Source organism: Erpetoichthys calabaricus, chromosome 17 (assembly GCF_900747795.2).
Source record: "Erpetoichthys calabaricus chromosome 17, fErpCal1.3, whole genome shotgun sequence".
Taxonomy (NCBI): Eukaryota; Metazoa; Chordata; class Cladistia; order Polypteriformes; family Polypteridae; genus Erpetoichthys; species Erpetoichthys calabaricus.
This window is the reverse complement of record NC_041410.2, coordinates 92,888,877-92,912,328: the sequence shown is the minus strand read 5'-3', so window position 1 is coordinate 92,912,328 and position 23,452 is coordinate 92,888,877. Positions and strand designations below refer to the sequence as shown.

The 23,452-nt window shown below is 38.4% G+C and overlaps 1 protein-coding gene and 1 long non-coding RNA gene across 5 annotated transcripts in view; one reads left to right on the top strand and one right to left on the bottom strand.

The window, feature by feature from the left end:
- LOC114667298 (uncharacterized) overlaps window positions 1-23,452 on the bottom strand; it is a 189,223-nt gene that overhangs the window by 15,489 nt on the left and 150,282 nt on the right. The gene's annotated exons all lie outside the window — the stretch shown is intronic.
- The window catches only part of chsy1 (chondroitin sulfate synthase 1), a 122,570-nt gene continuing 100,986 nt past the window's right edge, over window positions 1,869-23,452 (top strand). The window contains exons 1-2 of the mRNA XM_028822549.2: window positions 1,869-2,508; window positions 20,062-20,557. Of these exons, the coding sequence (XP_028678382.1) occupies window positions 2,204-2,508; window positions 20,062-20,557 (801 nt within the window). The 5' untranslated portion in view covers window positions 1,869-2,203. The remainder of the gene's footprint in view (window positions 2,509-20,061; window positions 20,558-23,452) is intronic.

The window sequence follows — 23,452 nt, the reverse complement described above, 5'->3', positions numbered from 1 at the left end:
TCCTTCAAGTAGCCCGGAAGTACTGAAGGCTTCCGTCCTCGTGCCTCCAAAGTACTTCCGGGTCGTAACAACAATAGGAGTCCCCAGGTTTCTTGTGAGCTCCCCCTGGTGGCACCCACGGCACCCAGCAGGGCAGAGGAAATGGACTCCATGTCCCATGATGCCCTGAGGGAATCTGGGGAACCATTTCCGTCCAGGGGACCTGCCACCTAACGTCCCAGGGAATGCAGTGCCCTGAAAAGCCTGCTCTTCCTCCTTTTTTCTGTTCAGCAACATCCCAGCCAGACTGAAATGCCGGCCGTCCATCACAATAGATAGATAGATAGAGAGAGAGAGAGAGAGAGACAGAAAGAGATTCATATCATACACTTCCTGAATTGGTCATTTTAAAGAACATTGTCTTTCTTTGCTGTAGCCAGGGAGAAGGGGGTACATTTTGGGTTTGAACCTCATCCCCAAAATCCATTTTATGACAGTTCCATATGATAGTTAAAATTGTGAACGTACTTTACATGATCCATGCGCTTTATTACCCTCAACTGGAATTAATTCCTGGCAACACCCTGGGTGTCTTTACAGCAGGAGCCCAACCTAGCAGTTTCAGAGGTAGGTGGAAACATTCCACAGATGCCACATCAGTTCATAATAAGGACTGCTAACTAAGTTACTCACACTCACTCGTACGTCAAGTTCATTATCCAAGCATATCTTTCAGATGCAAGTAGAGACTGTATCAAAACAGGGAGGATGCTCAAGCTCCACATAGAGGACACCCTAACAAGGGATTGCTGTTGTACAGTACTAGGAAAGCAGAAAACTTTTATCCAAACCAGTCAATGTGTTAATAAATCAATTAATCATTATTTCACAGTAAACACCGTATCAAACAAGCATTCAAGTGAAAAAGAAAATAGTCTGAATTAGCATAAATCATCCTAACTCAGTTTGTTCATAAGAAAGGTAATGATTTACTTCATTAAATTCATTCATTCATGAGATAGAAGTACATAATAGACAAGAAAAGTTGTGACCGATATTTCCAATAATAATACGTGTGCTTCAATTAAAATGTCTTACTATTTTGAATATGATAGCAGAAATAAAAAAATAACATATTTGTAATCACTGACTTTGGAATAGTCTAAAACAATACTCCATGTGCTTATGTTTGAAATTTGTCATTTGTAATCATCTCGGAGTGGCTCTTAGATAGTTAGGACCACTAGTAATGAATCAAATATCAAAAATATTTTCATATTCGTGATCAGCAACCTTAAAATTACATAAAACGACACTGAACAGAACTATGTTATTGATCACCATTTTATTTATTTATTTAATTTTGATATTTTCTAAAAACGAGCAACTTTGATCTCTCGTTTACCATAAATGGGTGAACTCCTGGGGTCGGTTGATATGGCAGGCAAAACTTCAAGTCGTTCTGATCACTACTGCCTAAGACACCTACTGGTTTACTCTTTATCGTACGGGTGTAATTTCCTGCACAAAATATGATCCAAATGAGCCTAAAACAAAGTATTTTCGGGTCTAAAACCAGAAAAAAAATTGTAGGGGATCCCAAAAAGTCGTGTCGAAGAGCTAGACATGAAGACGAGTCGAATGATATATAATAGGTGTTCTTCTTTATCTCGAACTTGGAGAAAAAAAATTGAAATGACTTCAAAGCGTTCTTCAATTGCTGAATACATCTAGTTCCCTTTCTTTAACAGAGATAGGGGTCGGTGAAGCAATTGTTCCTCAGTACTGGCAGCTCAAACTTTGCCGAAGTGCGGCTCTGCAGACGCGCTCTACTTTGAACCAATCAGCGCGAGTACGGAAGCTCGCTGGCATCGGCGTGCAGCCCATTCGCGTTGCTCCGTGACGTGAAGCGCATTCTTCCAATGGCGAAGTGCGAGTGAGAATGGAGCTTGTCTGTGTCTGCAGCAAGGAAGACGGAACCCAGTGCAGTGATTATGAAGCAGTGACCAAATAGCCAGTATGCTCCTTGATGGTTAAAGGGGTAACATGACGAGGACGGAATAAGGACGAAGGCAACGAATACGGAGGGACATGAGAGAGAGTTCCGCGCAGCCGGGAGGCGTTGGGATTTTGGAACCGGTATCGCCGTGAGAGACACCGAAGGAGCCACTTCGGCAGAGGCGGGCGGATTGAAGGAGAGCCAGACGGGGCTCTTTCTGCGGGAATGGCAGGACGTAGCCGGCGAGCCTGGTTCAGCGTGCTCTTGGGGCTAGTGGTGGGCTTCACGTTGGCTTCTAGACTCATCCTTCCCCGAGCCACCGATTTGAAGAAGATCGCCTACAAGCGCCGAGTCAATACGGGCTCCTGTGGAGCACTGGGGAGTCTTCGGAGGGACGTGTTGGGCTGGCCATCCCGGGACAGCCCGGCGCGGACCTCGGCCGAACCTCTACCCCGCTCGAGAAACTTTCTCTACGTTGGGGTTATGACGGCACAGAAGTATCTGGACACCCGGGCTTTGGCGGCTTACCGGTAGGTGTACAGCTGAGCGCCGTTACTTCTTGGCGGCATGCCGCTCGCGCCGCTTACGATTTGATGCCAGCTGCTATTGTTTCAGGAGGTCTGAAGATTCGCGCTGCCAGCTAATCAGAATGCGACATATTAGCTTCGTTGTCGCCTCTCACGAATAAATAGCTTTTTTGAAATATTACCCTTTTTTTGCAAATATAACGGCCTGTCTTATTTCGGGGGATTTATGACTGCGCATGAGGAAGTTCGTATTTGATCACGTTTGGGATACAGCTTTACTTGGTAGAAAGGGATTCTATGTGCAACTCAAGCAAATGTTATATTTCCAATGTAAAAATTAAATATTTGACCCGTTCGGTGGTACTTTTTTATGGGAGAGGGATTCGGTTAGAATGAGGTCCACTATCAGAAGAACTGACAATTTCCAAGCACTGTTAATATATTACTTTTACGAAAACGTGACACTCATCTGAAGTTTTCCTAAAAAAAAAAAAAAATCAATTTGCGTGCTTCCATAAAGAAGCCTCCACCTTGGCACTGAGTAAATGCGACGCTTCCACTGACAACTTGATTTGCTGGTTTCACAGTGGTTGCATGTCACTGTATTTTTCTGTTAAAAGATTTATGGACAATAACGTAACAAAAGAGACCAACTATTTTAAACAGCTGGAACACCATGGGAGGTCTGTTGGTGGCAGGTTCTAGCCATCCATTGTCTCAAAGACACCCGGGTTATTTCCCCCACCTCCTATTTGTTCCCAGTTTACAATCTCGCCTTCTTCAGTTCCAACCTCCTAATTCTGGGCCTCCCTCTTGCTTGTTTCCATTTGCTTTGACCTTCTATTAAATATCTTTTTTGCTCCCCTGCACCACCCCTTTTTGCTAGGCAACTTTCATGTTGGCTTTCATAACACTTCTAGTTGTTGTCTTTTGATGACTTTCCTTGTCCTTCTTACACTTTCAGGTGTGGGTCCCACATTAGCTAATTAACTTGACATCTTCTCAAGATCTTCTGATAAAAATGATCTTTTCATAGTGTCGAGAATTAAATGTGTTGTGTGTCAAAGGTGTTATTTGAACACTGTCCTGCTTCTTTATTTAAACAGTGACAAGTGACCAACTGAAGATATCTCTCAGTAAATTCATATTAAAGTGTACACTATAAAATACAGTTTAAAATGTTTTTCAGTTCATAACCTTCAACAAGAGAGAAACAGTAGACAGTTATATCTAAAACAAAGATAGGTGGTGGTGTCTAGTGCCACAATCTCAGAGCTCCAGACTAATGGTTTTAAATCTCGGACTGGTTACTATCTGTGCCCATTTTATTTGTTCTCCCCATGTCTGCTTGGGTCTTTCTCCTGGTACTCTGGTTTTACCCATGTTTTAAATATGTTGAGTATAAGGTTGATTAGTGATTCTAAATTGGACCCATGTGGAAAATGTTGATAAGCAGTTGACCCAGTGTAAATGTATATGTGGTCATTATGGGTGAATGAGTGTGCCTGCAGCAGACTGGCACAACCCCCCAGCACACGTATGTATGGATTTCAGCTTTTAAAAACGTAAAGCACACATAAAAGTGGCATGAAAACGTTATTGTTTGGTATTGTTCGTTATGTTATTGTTTGGGTGGCACAGTGGCGCAGTGGTAGTGCTGCTGCCTCACAGTTAGGAGACCCGGGTCCTCCCTGCGTGGAGTTTGCATCATCTCCCCGTGTCTGCGTGGGTTTCCTCCGGGTGCTCTGGTTTCCTCCCACAGTCCAAAGACATGCAGGTTAGGTGAATTGGCGATTCTAAATTGGCCCTAGTGTGTGCTTGGGGTGTGTTTGTGTGTGTCCTGCGGTGGGTTGGCACCCTGCCCGGGATTGGTTCCTGCCTTGTTGGCTAGGATTGGCTCCGGCAGACCCCCGTGACGCTGTGTTTGGATTCAGCGGGTTGGAAAATGGATGGATGGATGTTATTGTTTATCATGGTGCCACAGACTGGTGATGTGTGGCTTGTTAGTTGGACAGTGCACAATTACTTTATTCTGGTTTTAGTTGCACAATTTGGTGGTTGTTAGGTTGACTAGTGACTATAAAAGTGGCCCAGTCTTAGTATGTACTTATACTGACTGTTCCAAAGTTGGTTTCTGTCTTTGACCTGCTAGGATAAGCTCAAATTTTCCCATTATATTTAATTGCACTATGTAGGTACAGTTAGTGAATGGATGGAATCAGGTATGTGTTCGTCATTAGATTTCCATGACTCTATATTGGATTAAATATGATTGAGACTATTATGTTATGATTCATATAACTGAATTCGCTGGTTTAATAATGAATAAATATTTCCTGCTGTCCTGAAGAAGACCTCATAGTTAAGACCTAAGTTATAGCTGTTTTTAAATTCGGTTGCTATTTGTGGCAATTTCATTGCTTCAGCTTCCATTGTTTTTATACTTATTTTTTCCTTTCTTTCCCTACACATTAATTACACATTTATTAATAAAGTATCTATCTATCTATCTACACATACTTTAGGAGTGTGTATGTGTGTTTACTGTATATACACAGTGTGTGTATTCACTGTATGTATGTATGTGTGTATATATACATACGCAAACACACACTGCATACAGTATATAGTACATACATAAATACAGTCATATAATGTGTGCTGGAAAATGAAAGGAATGCGAATATATAAATTATATGTAAGTTTCTGCCCTAAGACAGGGTAAAATGTTTGACTATTAATGTTTAATGGATTTACAAATTTTATGTCTCTTAAAAGGATTGTTCACTTTTGGAGTGTTGTCTATTAGGAAGCGAGTCTGTGACTCTTTATAATTTAAAAATGCATTCTTTAATCCTAGTAAAACTTGGTATATTATAAATGCATTCCTTACTAAAGTTTATTTTACTGTGCTTCAACTGAAGCACATTTGAGGAAGGAGACTTTTTTTTCCCCAACACGATATGACTGTTCTTTTTCATTCCACTTTGTAAGTTGCTAAAGTAAAAGCAATATTTTCAAAGCGAAAGTCATGTGCTGGACACGTCTGATTTTTCAGGTCTGTATTGTTTTAGTCTTCCTTTTGTCTGAAGGCACGCAATACCCACACGCAATACCCACACACAAGCTGTGACATTTATAAACTCGACTTTCACTGAAAAGCTGATATACGTGTTCTGGTAGTTGGTCTGAATTGCTTCCTTAGTGATTGGTCTTAATGATGTTCTTGTTATGTTTTAGTGCTTGACTTATGAAGTTAAGACTAGTACTTTCTGTGTCAAAGTAATATCTTTAATGTCATTGTGTACATGCAATATCAAGATATAAAATTAGAACACATATTGCTTGTCTGTGCATTTAAAGGAGGTGTCTAAATGGAATATCTTAATGGTTTGTATGTAAAGTCGTTCATATAAGATGAATCACATTTTCTTAAGCCTTCAAGATCTGTGAGGTTATGATATTAGTTAGTTTGTCTTCACAGCCTAAACAGTGTTGTCTTAATCTTTCACTTATCTAAATGGAGATTTTTGGAATGTGGTGGAAAAAAACTAAAAAGTTGCAGACTGACTAAGAAAACCTGACTGAGATAATAATGCAGGGTAAATAAAACAAAACATTCTCAAACTCTCTAAATGCATTTAAGGACAGAATAGGGCGGATACAACTTGTCCTGGCAGGAACCAACCCTTAATGGGGTGCCCAGGTATTCAGACTAATGCATGTGCCCAAGTTAAATGTGGGGACAAGTTAGCCAGTCTAACATGTAGTAGGAAAACCAGAGATTTTGCAGACTTCGCAGGTCAGGATTTGAAACCAGAACTCTATGGTTTTGTGGAGACAAACTTTCTGAAATAAAGATTTTTCCATGTATTAGATTATTAAGCACATCTTATATCTGGGAATGAACATATATGCATTCTTATGCCTACTTAATCCAAATTAAGGTTACAGTGGATATAGCCTATAATGGTAGTATTGGGCATAAGGTGGGGAACATCTGAATGGGCCCATTCAAACATCTGCCTACACAGGGCCAGTTTAGAGTCACTAGTTAAGCCAGTGGTTCTCAAACTGTGGGGCGGGCCCCCCAGGGGGGCGCGAAGATGTGAAAAAAAGAAAATAAGAATTGAAAATCTGAAAAATACATCTATTGAAACCAAAACAAATTAATTTAAACTACATTCTGGTACTAGAAAAATAAATATAAAGTTAGATAAATGTCGATAAAAGTTAAGTAGGTATAATAAAATATGCATCTATGATATATCATTAATTAAAAAAGAACAAATTGGTATTAGTGGGCTCCTTTCAAAAAAACGTTAGGGGGGCGCGATTAAAACTGTTATGAAACCTCAGGTCACTAATACTTAAAGGTTGAGGAACGCTGAGTTAAGCTTTGGAAAGAAAAACCCACTTGCATAAGGGGAGATCACACAAACTCCAATTGGTTAATGACCGAGGATCTGTGAGGCAGCAATGCAAACCGCTCCACCACCTTGTTGCTAGGGCTGAACAATTAATTATCCAAATTTTATTATAAAATGAATTAAACATTAGCAGTCTATTTTTTTCTGTTAAAGAAAGAAATAATTGGAAATTCAAAATAGTTGTTAGTGGTTGAGAGAACTGTGTTCACAAAGAAATGATTACAGTCCACTTTGGTGTGCAATGAAAAATCAGGTGTTGAAACACTTGGGGGTAGTGGTGGGGATGAAATATTTTAAATAAGTAATGTTACAGTTGTCTATGTATTCTTCAGTATGAACAATGACTTAATAGGAGTCGTGTTCTGATGACATGCCTAAGGATTACAGTTCAACCCCAGATTCTCTAGCCCACATTTCCTGTGCCTGCCATGTCATGTCATACTTGTTAAAGTGCTTTTTAAAGTCTTGTAAAGTTTCTTTTGTTTATATTCTTCATGAAGTATAGGCTCAGAGTGCATGCACAGATTTATAGCTGTACAGCAATAAAAATAAAATGCTAAACATTGAATATTTATATGCATAAAATCATAGATTCTATTAAACAAATGGTTAAAAAGAGCAGTTTCTGTGATTAAGAAACAAAATTATGTGTTGGTAAAGAAAACATATTTTCAAAGGCTGGGAGAGCATGTGTGCCATACAACACCCAAAGTCGCAAAACGTTCAGGTCTTGAGTTTTTTTTTTTTTTAAATCCTCAGTCTCTTCATCCATTAATTTTCTAACCTGCTTATCCAGTTCAGGGGGTTTGGCAGTCAGTGCTCATCCTAAAAATATCTGATGTAAAGTGGGAACTCCCTTGGTAGGGATGCCATTTCACCATAGTTCACACTCAGATGGGGCAAATTAGCAGTTGACAACACACCTTTGGGATGTGGGAGGAAAAAGCAATTTTTGGAGGAACAATTCACATAGATGTGATTTTATTGAAATATTTAAAGACAAACGAAATAAGAGCACTTAACTGGCAAACGTACAGATTTTAGTTTTCATAGTTTAATTAATGGCGGGTGGTTAGTCATAGCAACATTTTCCATCTTGTCTTACTTATTTTCCCCATTTACTTCATTTGTCAGTGTAAGAGCGCTGCAGATTTGTCCTTTTTTTTACAGAGAAGACTACTGTGGTTGCCTTACTCAGTTTCATACAGGTCACTTAATTGCTTTAAGGCAGGTGTCTTCTAATAAGGGTAAATCCTCCTACTGCCTCCACAACCCTCCGTGTGACTGACAGGTACTAATTAATGCTTTATTCCTCACCCTTATATTGACCTGTCAACATGGTCTTCCCTTAACAGGTGCAGTGAATCCTAAAACCACTGCAGCTGCCCAGGGCTGACATAACCCAACTCTTTGGTAGATAACCTGAATTAGTTTTATGAAATAAATGTACTGAACCATGATGGCAAAGTGGTTATTGTCACAGCCTTGCAGGTCCAGTCCTTGTGGAGTTTGCATGGTTACTCTGTGTCAGTGCAGGTTTTATTTCCACATTCTACAGCTGAATTGGCGATTCTAAATTTGCCCCATATGAATAAAAGTGTGAGTGTGTCTTGTTTACACTTGCCTTCTACCGGGTGCCTATTGATGTTGCAGTGGCCTCTACCTCCCAAAACCCTGAATTGTATAAACGAATACTGAAAATGTATGGATATGCAGAAACATTGTTGAATACTGTCACAAATGTCTGACAATTGTAAGATCTGGTAAGCTGCTATGAATAATGGTGTTAGCTAAGCGTACAACAATATCAGATACTCTTGTCCAGATGTAAGGTGGCTTTTTATTGTGAACTTGTTCCACTGGTAATCGGTGGCTTTTTAATAGCTATTTATATTTAACAGCTATATTTATATTAAATATTATTTATTTGAACCCTTATTGCTTATTTTACTCTTAAACAGCCGTAGTCTTGGTTTTTAATTGCTCCTTATTAGCAATAAGATGCAAATGACAAAAGAAACCAGCATTTCTCCATTTAGCTTGTTTCCATTGACACCTGTGTGTATTTATCCTGCACTATTGGGTTTAATTAAATACTTGGAAGGAAAGTGAAAAGAAAAAAGTGAAGCACTTAGAATAACTCATCTGTTTAGACTTCAAATCATTTGGATGATATCCTTAGAAAGGAAAAAAATACGATATGAGAATGATTTGACATGGCAGACTTAAAGCACTAGCAAGCCATGAAATAAAATAATTGACAAGGATTGTTTTTTAATTAAGCAACTGGGTTGGAACAAAAACCTGCAACCACTGCGGCCCTCCAGGACTGAATCTGCCCACCTGTGCATTACACCATGTCACGATTTTCATATTCAGAAAGAACTTTCTTTCTCCCCATATTTCATGAAAACTCTGACTAGCTTAATAAAGTGAAACAACATCCTTAAGTAGGTTTCCCTTTAATTAAGATCTTACCTGGCAAACTAATTAAGAAACCTGTCTGAGATTGATCCCAGTTATCTAAAGGACAGGAGACACAAAACAAGCAATATATGCATATATGTATGTGTTTTATATTGGTGCTAAGAATTAAAGTCAGAAAAGGAAGCCTGGTAGATCTGCGTTGTACATAGCAAACTGCAAAGAGCTGCTCACGTGACTTACTGAAAGTGAGGGTGGCTTTTCATCAGATGACATTCAGTCTTGTCGATTTTATCAAGTGACAGCTTACTTTTGAAGTTTTAAAGTTAGTGTCACTGTGGTCAGTAAAGAGAGTGCTTAGGTAATTTCCAATGAAGTTAGAAGTAAGATAACATTGGCAAAGCTGCTTATTCCAGTTCTAGTTCATAGTGTCCAACAACCTGTTCCTAACAGCACTGAGTGCAAGGCAGGAACACATGCTGGATTGAGTCTCCATCAAAGAGAAATGCCTGGCTTTAATTATAAAGCAGCAAGTATAAAAGCAAATGCATTCCTATTTTTGATAGGTTTATGTCAATTGTATGTAAAATATTGCAGTGCAGAATTTATAAGGGAGGAACACAAGGTGGTCTATTGCAGTGGTGGTGGTAGTGAACACATCTTTAACTTCAGTTGGCCAATAAACTCTTTCAAACATGGAGGACCTGAGGTCCAAATGGATAGAATTGATACCTGGTGGATAACCCTGAGCTTAATAAGTGAGTTGAAAAATGAATGAATGAATGAATGAATGATTGGTTGTATAGATGCTTCCCCTAGATTTACTCCAATAACATTTTTAATTGCAGAGTGCATTTTTGAAAGAGTGCTTTACAAGTATCCATATTTTTGATAGTAGAAATACAGACGGGCTAAAATGACTTGCTAAGGGTCACACTGTCACAGATAAGGATTGGACTTGTATACTTTGTAGATTAGGGTCCAGTTCCGTGTTTGCTTTACCATACTATTGCTAAGTAACCAATAAAACATTACATATGTGGGCAGTATGGGGTTATGGTTAAGGCACCGACATCTAAGCCCCAGGGTTTCTGGTTCGGTTCCCCTTTCTGCATGACCCTGAGCTGGTCATTTAACCTACATGTGCTCCTACTGTCAATAATGTCTGAACAGTTGTAGAATCTGGTAAGTTACTGTGGATAATGGTGTCAGCTAAGTGTACAATAATATTAATTTCTCTTGTCCAGATGTATGGTGGCATTTTGTTTATTTATTTACGTGTTTATTCATTCATTCAAAATATTGTATGTTATTTACAAAAATCAGAAAATTCCGATGGCATGCTACTCAATCAAGCATATAATTGTAGCATAACAGTTACTACTGTTTACTTCAAAATTAATACAAAGGAGAAAAAACACAAAGCAAAACAAGATTAATCCCCCAGCAAAGATGGTGGCACTTTATTGTTCCACTGGTGAGAAGTCATATTATGGTCCCTGACACCATTGTAGTAAGTCGGCTCACACATACTTCAGCAGATGTAAAATGTGCATGCATACTTGGATGGTTGTCATTTCATAATATGTTTGTGGTCACTGGACACACACAAATTCAGACCTGTTTGGGTAGCTATGGGTACAAATGCAGTTGCCTGGATTCACATCAAAATGATGCTATTTTGTTTACTTGTACCAGCATGGATCTGCGTACAGAGAAAGGACGAACCTTTATATGGCTTGTATCTCGAGTGATGAATATTTAAGAGGCAATAGACTTCTAGCCTTAAGGAATGTTCATTTAGCTTAAGTAATTGATTCAATGTGTAAGAGAAGGAACACAGAACTCACTTGTTAAATGTTTTTTTAAACACTTGAGTAGTGCTCACATTTTTTTTTTTTTTTTTGACATTACCTATGTGCATTTTGTAAAATATACATTCACACACACGTACACACAGAGTCATTGTGTAATATTGTGTAGCTTTGACTTTGTGTTTAGAGTGTGGCAGATGGCCGGGATGCCTCTATAGTGGAACGACTGGGGAAGAGAGACCTTATCTAGGGCATTACCAACCATGTAGCACTAGATGGCAGCCCAGAGGTTGCAGTGTTCCCTTGGACTCCCACAGTGCTCCATGGGAGTTGGAGTTTGGCACAGCCCTGTTGGGTTTCGTGGGCACTGCCAAGGGGTGCTGCAGGTACGGTTGAACCTTTTTTGGCAGCACTTTCTCCACACCCGGAAGTCTTGACGGAAGAAGGTCATCAAGTACCAGGAGATCTTCCCGTGTTCTATATAAGCAGCTGACTCACTCCACTCGGGAACCCAGAGTCAGGAGAAGGTGGACAAAGCTTTCTGGAGGAAAAGTGGATGGATACAAAGAGAGAGAGAGAAGGAAGAAGGAAACAGAGAAGAGGGACTGGGTAGTTATTGTAGTCAAAGCGAACTTTATTGTCACTTTATATCTGAGCCATATACAAGTATACAGTTAGACGAAATTGTGAAGCTCATGGTCCACAGTGTAACAACATGAAGGCAAATAAAAACTTAAATTAAAATTTAAATTTAAAATTAAAACACAAACAAGACAAGACATTGTGCAAAGACAAGACAAAGAAGTAGCAGCAATATTGATGTGTAGTAAGCAATATGGACATTGATGCAATGTATGGTATTGTGCAATCTAGATACATACTGTAAATATAGTCAATAAATATGTAATATAATAAATAATAGATAATACAGAAGTAATCAGTGTATGATAGTAGTTGTTTAAGACATGTGTAAACAATGACTGATCAGAATGTTTCACAGCAGAAGGATATCAAAGAATGTCAAAGTGCAGTGTGCAAAATCCTTTAGGGGTCAGTATGAGATTTTCAGTTCTTGTACTTGTGTACGGTACTGTGCTACTGTGGGGAGTAAGGAAAAAAGCGCTTCCCCATGTATAATAAAACTTGGGCTGTGTGGCAAAACTTGAGTCTGCATTTGTCTGTGTTGGGTTTGGGCAGCAGGAGTGTCCTCAGCAGGCCATAAAGGTTATGGATGAGTCGAAATCTGTCATGGCAGCTGTGGTGAGTACAATGGAAGGTTGCTAGACCACATGCACACACTTAAATGGGCTATTTAAAGGTTCTAATCAATCGCATGGCACCTCTTTGGAATTTGCTATGAAACTGGAGCACTAAGGAAAACCTGTCTAACCGGCAGTGCAGTATAATGTACTTTATTACAGTGAGAGCTACTTTGTGAAGGTCAAGCCAGTCAGAACGTTATATTTATTGCGAAACTGCTTTGAAAGAATAGTTTTATTGACCTCTTGTTTTAGTACACTTTTGTATTAATATTAATAGTCATTTGTAAGATCTCATTTTCTTACACCAGAGTTTAGTCACTCTTTAAAAAAGTATGTGTCTATTCCTGTTTTACAGCAGTTTGAGAAAATTGGTCAACATCCGGATACAAGTACATTTTTGTGCAGGGCTTTCCTTAATCCAGCTGTCTAGTGCATTGTGAAGAGAAATGTGGCCTGACTAGTTCTGTACACTTACAAAAGAAAGATGGGCAGATCTGTGTTTTAGATAGCAATCTGTAAGGAGTTTCTGAGTTAACTTACTTTAAATGGAGGGCGTTGCATCAGTTGACCTTTTAGGACTGTTGGATTTAATTAAGTGATGGTTTACTCTTGATGTTTTTTTTTTAAAGTGCTATCCCCATTATAGTTAGCACAGGCACATGGTGAAATTTTGGTGGACAAGTCAGTACCAGTTTTAGCGTTTTTTTGTACATCAAGTTCAAGTTTACTGTTGTGTACATAGAATGTTGAGATTTGTACTTGTGTATCTGAATAACATGCAATATGTTGCTAGTCCCCGGTATGGTACCTTCAGGGCTGGCACCACCATTAAGGCAAATTAGGCATTCACCTATTGTGTAGATCATTGGGGGGGGGGGTTTGGATGACCCAGCCATATGGGTTAGCTACCAAACAGTAGGTTGTGAATTTCCCATTGGGATTAATAAAGTATCTATCTATCTATCTATCTATCTAATAAGCTTGGCCTAGGGCACAAAATAACCTAGCACCAGCACTGGGTAACTTAAATGGTATAATTTTAAGGTCACCCAGAAACAGCCCTGAGATAAGTATACCAAAAGTGAGAAATTTCTACTTTTAGGTTATACCCTAAATCCTTCTTCAGTCCCTCGTTTTTGTGGGTTGAGGACCAGGGCTCAAAGCATTCACTTAGTTTACTGAGAGTCTCTTAGAAGTGAGAAATGTTTGGTTTTAATTTTAAACCTGTAATTACAAGAAAGGAGAGCAGCTTCCTTTTCACTTTCCTTACATTTGGATATGTATGTAGGCAAAGTATATTGTTACGGTCAATATTTCTACTTTGAGTTCCCAAAGGATCAAAACTTTTATGTCTCTGACTACAATTTGTTAACTAATGTCTGTATGTCAGACAGTCAGGCAATAACCCAGTCACTCAATTCATTTGTTAGCACTGTAAAATGTTAGAAGCCTACTGATTGTTCTCTACAGAGATAACGATTTTGGGGATAGGAGAAGTATTTTTCAACAATATAAAATCTTTCCATTTTATGCCACATAATAACTTTTTAACCTGCAATATTTTATTTACTGTTAGCATCACAGTTTTATATACGAACACTGATGTGCTTGACACCTCAGATATTTCTGACAGGTTGCATTACTTTTATGGAAGATCCTGTACTGCAAAATTTGTTAAAGAGGACCGCTAGGTATTTGGAGAAAGTCCATTGAAAGCCCAGACTGTCAGTTTCCAGTTTCACAAAATGTTATCATACACTACTTCGTGATGTCAGCAGCTATTATAAAATTTTGATGGTTTAGGGTTGCCAAAACCAAGGTTGTGTTGAGCTTGGACAGTTTGAACTGTTAGGTAATACAAAATGCTGGTTATACTGTATATATGCGTGCAGTAAACCAGGACAGCATGTTGGTTAATGCTTCTGCCTCACAGACCTAGCATCCTGGGTTTAAATTCCATGCCCAGTGGCTCTCTGTGCTGAGATTATCTCGTGTCAAAGATGTGCATGTTAGGTTAAGTGGGAATAATAAATTTGCCCTGTGAGGGATTTGTGCTTTATCAAAGATTGGTACCTGCTGGGTAAGGCTTTGACTCCCTCCAACTATAACACCAAGTTAAGCAGGTTTGAGAATGTTATATTACATTCAACTAGCTAAAAATGACAACTCATAATTTGCCAAGCAGTCAAGAGACTGCATTTTTGTTGCAGTGTATAAAAACCTCTAAAAAGACCTTCACCGTTCTTAGAAGTGGTAGTTTTATAACATTTCTCTTGGATAAACAGCACAAGGACATAGCACATACATTTTTTTTTCTGTAGAAGGCAGCATAATAGCAGAGTGTTTTTTTTTTTTTGCTGCTACCTCGAGAGACTGGGTTCAAATCATTTCCTATGTGGCATTTACATGTTCTCCCTATGTCTGCATGGACGTTTCCCTGTTGTTACCACATCCCAAAGATACACAGTTGAGGACTGAATATTTTAAATGCATTCGGTGTTTTCCGCAGTGCACTGACTTCCCGTTCAGATTTAGCTTTGGATCATGTGATCCTGAAATGAACAAGGTGTATGCAGAAAATGTGTGAATGGATGGATTTCTTAAAGGTAAAAAAAGAAATGGAAAGTGCCCAGACATCTACTCTTACAGCTCTGGAAAGCTAATTGCACAGTGGTTTATGTGGATGACTGCCAAGAGGTCTGTTTAACTCAAAGTTTGCCTGAGGCAAGCTATAAGTTAAACACATCATTTATAGCGGTTTGTTCTTAGATTATCAGTAAGTGTTAAGTAAATGAAACCTTGTACGATTAGGTTATTGACTTGTTTGTCTTTACTGTGTGACTTGATATCATATCTATGAAAAAACATATCCAACCACATATCAGACTACCTGGAGAATAGATACTGAACTCTTGGAATTTTACTGGTTTGTTAAACTGCATTTTTTTAATTTGTGTAAATGTGAAATGGCTGCACAGTGACATAGTGGCTAATACTATTGCTTCACAGATTTAGGGGCCTGACTTCAAAAGCTGTGCCTTGTCATTGTCAATGTGAAGTTTGTATATTTTTCCCCAAGTCATGTGTTCTGTCATTCCTGGTCAGCGTTTTTTTCCTCACATCTCAAAGTTGTCCTGGTTAGATTAATTGGTAACTGTAAATTGGTCCCAGTGTGAATGAGTGTTGATGTCTGTGCCTCAGCAATGGACAGGCATCACGTCCACAGTTTTTTCTGGTCCTTTTCCTGGTGCTACTTGGATAGGTTCTGGCCTTCTGTGACCCTAAATTGGATTAGGTGGGTTTGAGAATATTATGTAACTGAGTGAACACAAAATATAGAAAACTGTAAATTGGGGTAGCGGAGAGATCTGTACATCTATAGTCACTGCTGCCCCTAGCTTCAGTGACATGTTGATTGAAGTTTAGATCAGTTTTAGCTGATTTTCATATAGCATAACACTTATTTGGGTACCAGTAATATATTTCAGTTTAGTGATGTATAGCAAGGTGTTTGTTGTGCACATGGATTATGTGACATGCATGTGACTCATACAGACCAAGTTTCAATCTGCAGATTCAGCTCCTTTGCCAGTGTTGGTGCTGCTTTATAGTGTCTTCATTTTTTCATTTCTGGTTGGTGAAAATTTTGTGTAGAAAGAAATAACAACATTCTCTAAGATGCTGAATTCAATCCCTTGATCTCTAATCAAACCCTGTTCTTGCAGCATCATGCACAAGGCAGGAAAGTGGCAGTTCATGTCAGGCCCACTACGGCACACACTGACACAGGGTCTATCTGTAGTCGCTAGTTAGCATCACCTGCATGTCTTTGGGGATCTGGGAGGAAAACCTTTGCAGACACTGGGAGAATTTGAACCCAGGATGCTGGATCCATGTGAGGAAAAATTGCCTTCATTACTTATGTTTTAGTATTATTTGCAAACTTCTTTATGATTTCCCCTTTATGCTCCCTATCATGTGCCACTATCACGGTAAGCTACAGACTGCAATGTTGCTATAGAGGCATTGTAAAATTTCCACTTCCCTTTTTAGTTAATGTGAACCAGGTTTATTCTATTTAGTAGATTTTAATTTGTTTTCACTGTAAATTAAGGTATGCTTTTTCTTCCATGGCTTAATAATGCTAATTGACATCCACAATCATGACAATGTGTACATGTGTGAGAAAAAGCAGTTTTTGCTATCTGGTTATGATTAATGATTGTCATTAAAATTTCTGTTTTTAGACTGGTAGAATTTGTGGACTGCAATACTGAATATACATGAAGTTGCCAACTGTAAAGATGGACTTGGTGATCCTTTTAGTAACTGCATGTTACGCCATCTATTCCTAATAGATGTGGGGGCTTTCTTTTGGGCAGTAACTGTTATGCAGTGTATACTTTATGTGCTGCATTGTTCCATTCTTTAAGTGTTTTTAAGGTTGAAATCCCCTTTTTACATTATTTAGCATAAACAGGACAGCATGCCTTAGACAGTGTAGGTGCAAGGTTGGATGAAGACCTCTACAGGCCCCGCATGACTTGGCTCCTTAACAGAGAGTTGATCATAATTTTAACATTGCGGTGCACAGACAACAAATCATTTAATGCAGCATGGTATTTCTCACATTTGAGTTGGGTGTGAGACTTGATTGACACCATGGGGTCTGTTTTGCTTAATGCAACTCATAGATTCATCATTGGGTGGTGGTGATGAATTTCGAGCTGCAGGGTGGTGGAGACTTCAAGCAGGGTTGGGGTGTTTGATGAGGGTATGGCTGTAGAAAGGGCCCCTTGCCATCACAGGCCACTCAGGGCGTACATCTTAGATTCACCCCTGGGTAGGTGTAACTTTTAATGCTCCCACTGTTCATGGCTGATTCATTCTGTGAATAACCATCTATTTTCTAACCTTCTTGTAAGTACTGAGATGGGAAAACTAAAAACGTTTTAAGAATTTGCCCAAGGTGAAAATATTCTGTCCATCCATTCTCACCATGTTTTCTTTATTCTTTCTGACCCTTATCATTAGTAAATGTTATGTCAAATAAGACTGTGATGGATACTTGCTTTCAATTAAGTTTATTCTGATTATACATCAAAGTAGAATGAAATACATTTGCTGCTTGGTCCACTATTGCATAAAGATGCAATGATAATATACTACAACAAGTTATAAATGACTACATAGAATGTTGGCAAAATACAGTATATAACTGTTCAAAATTAAAAATAGATGTTGCATATTTATATCTGATATTAATTTATACATGTATCAGACAGAACTAGTAACAATAATACAATAAAATTGAAACATGAGCCCCTCATTGGTTTTCCTGAAGCATTTGCTTGCTATAAGACCTACTTTTATTGCATCAATGTGAAACCCCATACCTGTATACACTGCTTCAGGGAAGTCTGAAATATTGAATCACAGATTCTGTGTATCTAATATATTTTGTACACGTTTTTTTTTTTTTTTATTGTGCAGAAAGTTTTACAGCAAAATTAAAGAGCTTGAGAACTAATTAAAAAATATATTAGTAGCAGACACTGGTGATTGTCTGCAGCTTCACAGACTGCCTGTATGTGACAGTAAATCAACTCTAGTGGTACAGACTACAATAATTTGAAAATGTTTCACTTATAGCAGAATCGGACTGAGCTAATGAAAATAATACTGAATTGCATGTATGTATAATATCCATTCATTATGGATCCCTCATAATTCTGTTCACATGAGCTGCATCCAAACCTAAACAAGCAACTTTACATTGTAGAGAAAATGTTGTCCACATTTTTTCAAATTAGGACAATTTATAGTTGCCAATTAATCTGCACATCTTTGAGATTTGGGGGAAAAAACAAATCATGGAGACACACAAGGCCATAAGGTGTGGGTCAAATGTGGAATATTGGACCTGGGAGGCAGATGTGTTAACATTTAAAATGCTAAAGAAAAACTAAAATACTTGTAATGATGTAGCCGAGCATGCATTTATAAAACATGTATACATTGGTGTCAAGTATTTCCTGCCTGCTTGCTTTTCTCTATTATTGAAACATTTTGGCATAGAATATTTTCAGGTATTAAATTAAAATCTGATATTAGATAAAGGACAACTGAGTGAACAAATAACCCTTTTTTATTTGATTACTGAATGAAAAAAGTTGTCCAGCTGTGTGTATATGTGCATATACACTAGCTGAGCAAATTACTAATACTGGGTAGGGCCTCCTTTTGCTCTCAAAACAGCCTCAATTCTTCATGGAATGGATTCCACAAGATGTTGGAGACATTCCTTTGAGATTCCAGTCTATGCTGACATGTCTGTATCACGCAGTTTCTACAGATTTGTCAGCTGCACATTCATACAACAAATCTCCCATTTTACCACATCCAGAAGGTGTTCTAACGGATTCAGATCTGGTGACTGGGAAGGCCATTGAAAAACACTGAACTCATTACCATGAAACCAATTTTAGATGACTTTTTCTTTGTGACATGGTGTATTATCATGCTGGAAGTAGCCATTCGAAAATGGGTATGAAGGGATGCACATGGACAGCAACCATACTCGGATAGTCTGAGGCATTCAAGTGATTATTGATTGGTATTAACAGATTGGAATTGTGCCAAGAAAATATACCGCACACTACCACCACCAACCTAGACTGTTGACAAAAGGCAGGTTGGGTACATGAATTCATGCTATTGGCACCAAATTCTGACCCTACCAAACCCAGACTGAGTGAAATAGAGCATCTATTCAGTGCTCTGTCATTGACAAGGATCATCATGCTGGGTATAATCCTGGCGTGCATGAAGTGAGAAACCAGGATATTCTTTGACCTGTAAAAAGTAAACATTGTGAATGTTTACAGTGTCGGTAAAGTAAATATTTGTGGGTTATAAAAACAACCCTGCATTCACATAATTTTTTATTTTTTCTTGTGTACTACTACATAGGTCAACTGTAACTCTTTTTGCATGCCCAAGGCAAGATGTGAATTTTACTTTATTTGTATATTTATTTTTATGCTGTTTCTGGGGTAAAATTATGCAGTTATATAACAAAATTCCTAAAAGAATATCTTCATCGGTTTTTGTATTTTTCAGTTTTCTTCAATAGAAATTCCTAATGTGGTGGTGCTTTTTTGAGACAATGTGAGACGTCATCAGATTTTCCTTCTTTCTGTCAATGGCATGAAATTAACTTAAAAGCCTCCTAAAGTATTTGACCAAACCATCTATTAAATGGCCCACCAGAGCAGAGCGACTTCTTTGAACTTACAATGATTTCCTTGAGTGGGTTTATAGGTATTACAGGTGTGGTTGTACATTCATGGTTGCTCTTTGCCAGCCCTTCCTTGAGGCTCACAGGAGTTATAACCGTAGTCTAAAATATGTTGAAAGATAACTTCAGTGCTGAAGGAAAGGCTGAATTGTTATGTGAAGGAAAGTTTTCTTTCATAGGAACCATAACTACTACTTTTGCTGGCCTTAAGAAATGTAACATACAGTCAAAGTAGGCTATGCTTGTGAAGACGCTGATGTTTGTTTGTTATGCTGTAGACAATTTATTGATTATAACTTGCACCTGTTACTTTTTTTTTTTTCTAGGACGTGGGCTCAAACCATTCCTGGGAAAGTGGAATTTTTTTCCAGTGAAGGCTCAGACTTGTCTATTCCAATCCCTATTGTAGCACTGAAGAATGTGGATGATTCATATCCGCCCCAGAAAAAGTCCTTTATGATGCTTAAATACATGCACGACCACTACCTGAACCAATATGAGTGGTTCATGCGAGCTGATGATGATGTCTACATCAAGAGCGACAGGCTGGAGAACTTTTTGCGTAGCCTAAATAGCAGTGAGCCCATTTTTCTAGGGCAGACTGGCATGGGTGCCAGAGACGAACTAGGAAAATTAGCACTTGAACCAGGTGAGAACTTCTGCATGGGTGGGCCTGGTGTTATCATGAGCCGTGAAGTCCTTCGCCAGATGGTGCCTCATATTAAAGAGTGTCTGCAAGAAATGTACACCACGCATGAAGACGTGGAAGTGGGACGTTGCGTCAGACGCTTTGCTGGAGTGCAGTGTGTCTGGTCATATGAGGTAAGGTTCACGTTATGTGTCTGATTCCTGAGATTAGTTATCGCACCTGACTTTTAAATCCTTAAGGTTTGAGCACAAGAACAGCTTGTCTTTTCTCAGACATAATATACTTTTAGTTTGTTAGTTCCTTCTTGAGACTTTTTAGGATTTGTTTTGGTAACTTCTCACCTAACTGTAGCTTTTATATACCATTTCCTCCTTTTAGATGTCTGTGGTTTTGCATAGATACTAGTTTGTGCTTTCTGTCCCGTTTCTTCTGTTTTTTGCTTTTGGAATTTTAAGGTGGCTTCTGTTTGGGTTTTAATACCATCCTGACCTTTAGTCCATTAACTGTTTGTGTCTTCACCAGAGTAGCTTGATCTGTATGTCTGTAACCAAGCAGGACACATCTGTTAAGTGAGCTGAGTTGTAGTGAATTTGTGTCCCTTTCCACAGTTTAAGTGAAAAATGTCCTTGAATTTTACATTACAGTTAGATAGGACTTCATATTACTCTTGTGATGCTGAGTGTTTACCTGAACAAGGAAAGTGGCTAGTTATCTGTATTTGACCTAAAGATTTTTTTTTTTTTTTGCATTTGTCCATTTTTTATGGTTTTGGGTATTTAATTTCTTGGAGTAATCCATGTAGGCCTCAATATTGTCGTGCCTTAGCTGCACCACCATCTTTGGTGTGACCAAATTATGCTGTATCCTCAATGAGTGGAGCAACTCACTTTTTCACTTTTAGGTCCAGTAATATATTGGTAGCCATTCAGGTTGGAACTAGAAAGAGGGTAGAGGTTTTTGTTTAGTTGTCATGTTGGCATTTTCTCATAAATGCTGCCCGTGGACTACGCAGAATCACTTTATCACTCAACAGTCTGGTGCATTAGGAGTTTGTACTGATAAACATTCATTCAGGTGACATTCTCTGCCTTCTCAGAGAGTCGTATAGTTTGCAGTGATGATTACCAGCTTCCAAGACCATCCACAGACAATAGCCAGGCAGCTTGTACTGTTTCTGTGGTACGCTCAAAAAGAACAAGACCAGCTTCATAAGGATTTACTTTGGACATCTTTTTCTCTCTATATGAAAAGCCAGTGTTTTATCCTGTCACCCATTTTCTTAATCGCTTATCCAGTGATTCAGGACTGTAAGGTTCTTTGTCCTTTTATTTTTTTTCTTCTTTACATTCTGTTTTGGTACATAAAACACATTACATTAGAAAGATGAGGTTCTCTTTATTTGTGAGGTCCAAAATTTGTGCGATCCGTATTTCTTGTTGCAGCATTAAATGCATTATAATTCCGATGGGTATTAATTAGTTGTCAGCTGTTATGACCATAGGGACCTGTCCCTATGACTAAGAATTTATTGGAGCTAGTCAAAGACTAGTTGGTTTCCTTTGCTGGGTATGTTACATTACGCAAATGGCTTCGCATGGGGATGTAGTCGACTGCTTCTGACTCCCTAAGATTATGTAAATGAAGGCTAGGACTCAAAATCACTGGAAAAGTCGCATAGTATGACATACCCTTGCTCAACTAGATGGACCCCAACCCAGCTACAATAATAAAATAGGGAAAGTTAAATCTTATTTTAGTTAATTAGAAAAAATGAATTTGGCAGTCCTTTATTAAAGCTGTAATTAATTAATCGTGCTGATCCTCTGCAGAGTTTCTGGACATCTCAGTATCTATAAATACATCATACTAAATCTTCTGATTTCCTGTTGTAGATAGGGAGGGGGAGTTTGAGTACGATTTGAATAAGCTATAGTAATCTTGGTCAGACTGATATGTAATTTATTAATTGTAATGTAAATTATAAAACCAATAAAATGAAAGTAAGTAATCAAGTTAACATGCAAGTTTTTGGGATTTGAGAAGAAAACCCACAGAGACATTGGGAGAACATGCTGACTGAACAATATGTTTACTGCCATTTGAACCTAGAAACTGTAGCTATGATGCAGCTGAGCTGAGCTGCCTTGATCAAAGTACTACACAACTGGGATCAGTCAGACTCACTTTACTCATCTGTAAAATGAACAAGCAAAGAATGCTTAGCAAAGCAATCCAGGCCTGTACAGTTGAACGGTGGAAAAAGTCATTAAATGGATATAGAAATGTATCTGTAGGTAATGGTTAATGTGATAGATTTATGTGCTGAGTCAGTCTTCAACTGAAATTCAACAGATCCCTTGAAGACGGCTTTTTGGGATCTTTGTCTTAGGACTCTTAAAATGAAACCATGCAGTTTTGTGTCTTATGAAATCAGCGCTTTCTTTAAGTTGGGTGCTTGGAATATTTTTTGAATTATGAAAAACGAAACATAAATTTGGCTTAATCTGCCTGAGAAATGATAGCTTTATTACTTGTGTTGATCATCAATGCCAAATTCATTTTTGATAACTGAATATTAACAATTGTCTTTGTTGAGAACCAAAAAAAAAAAAGTATTTTTTTAAATGTCTTGCTAATAATATTAAAAAGACAGTAAAAGAAAAACTGGTTTTCACTTAATGGGCAGAATTCAGTGTGAAAGGGATTAAAATACCCAACCCTAGCCTTCAGGCTTGGAGTGTGTGGGCTATGGGAGTAGATTTCAATTACAAGTTACGTCTGGGTTGCTGTTTCTGTGCAGTTTGCATGTTCTTCCTATGTTTGTGTGGGTTTTTCTCACTGTACTCTGTTTTTATTCATACTGTTACTCATAGTAGGTTTATTGTTGAATATAACTTGACATTGTATGTGAGTGAGTGTGACCTTTAATAGTGGCTCATCCAGGAGTGGTAGGGTGTGCGTAACTAGTGTGCATGACAGAGAGGAAAGAAAAAAAAATGTAATACTAGGGAGACTTATTCTCAGAGTTCATTTATGTTTCCAGTCCACTGAGGGACACCTACACTCAC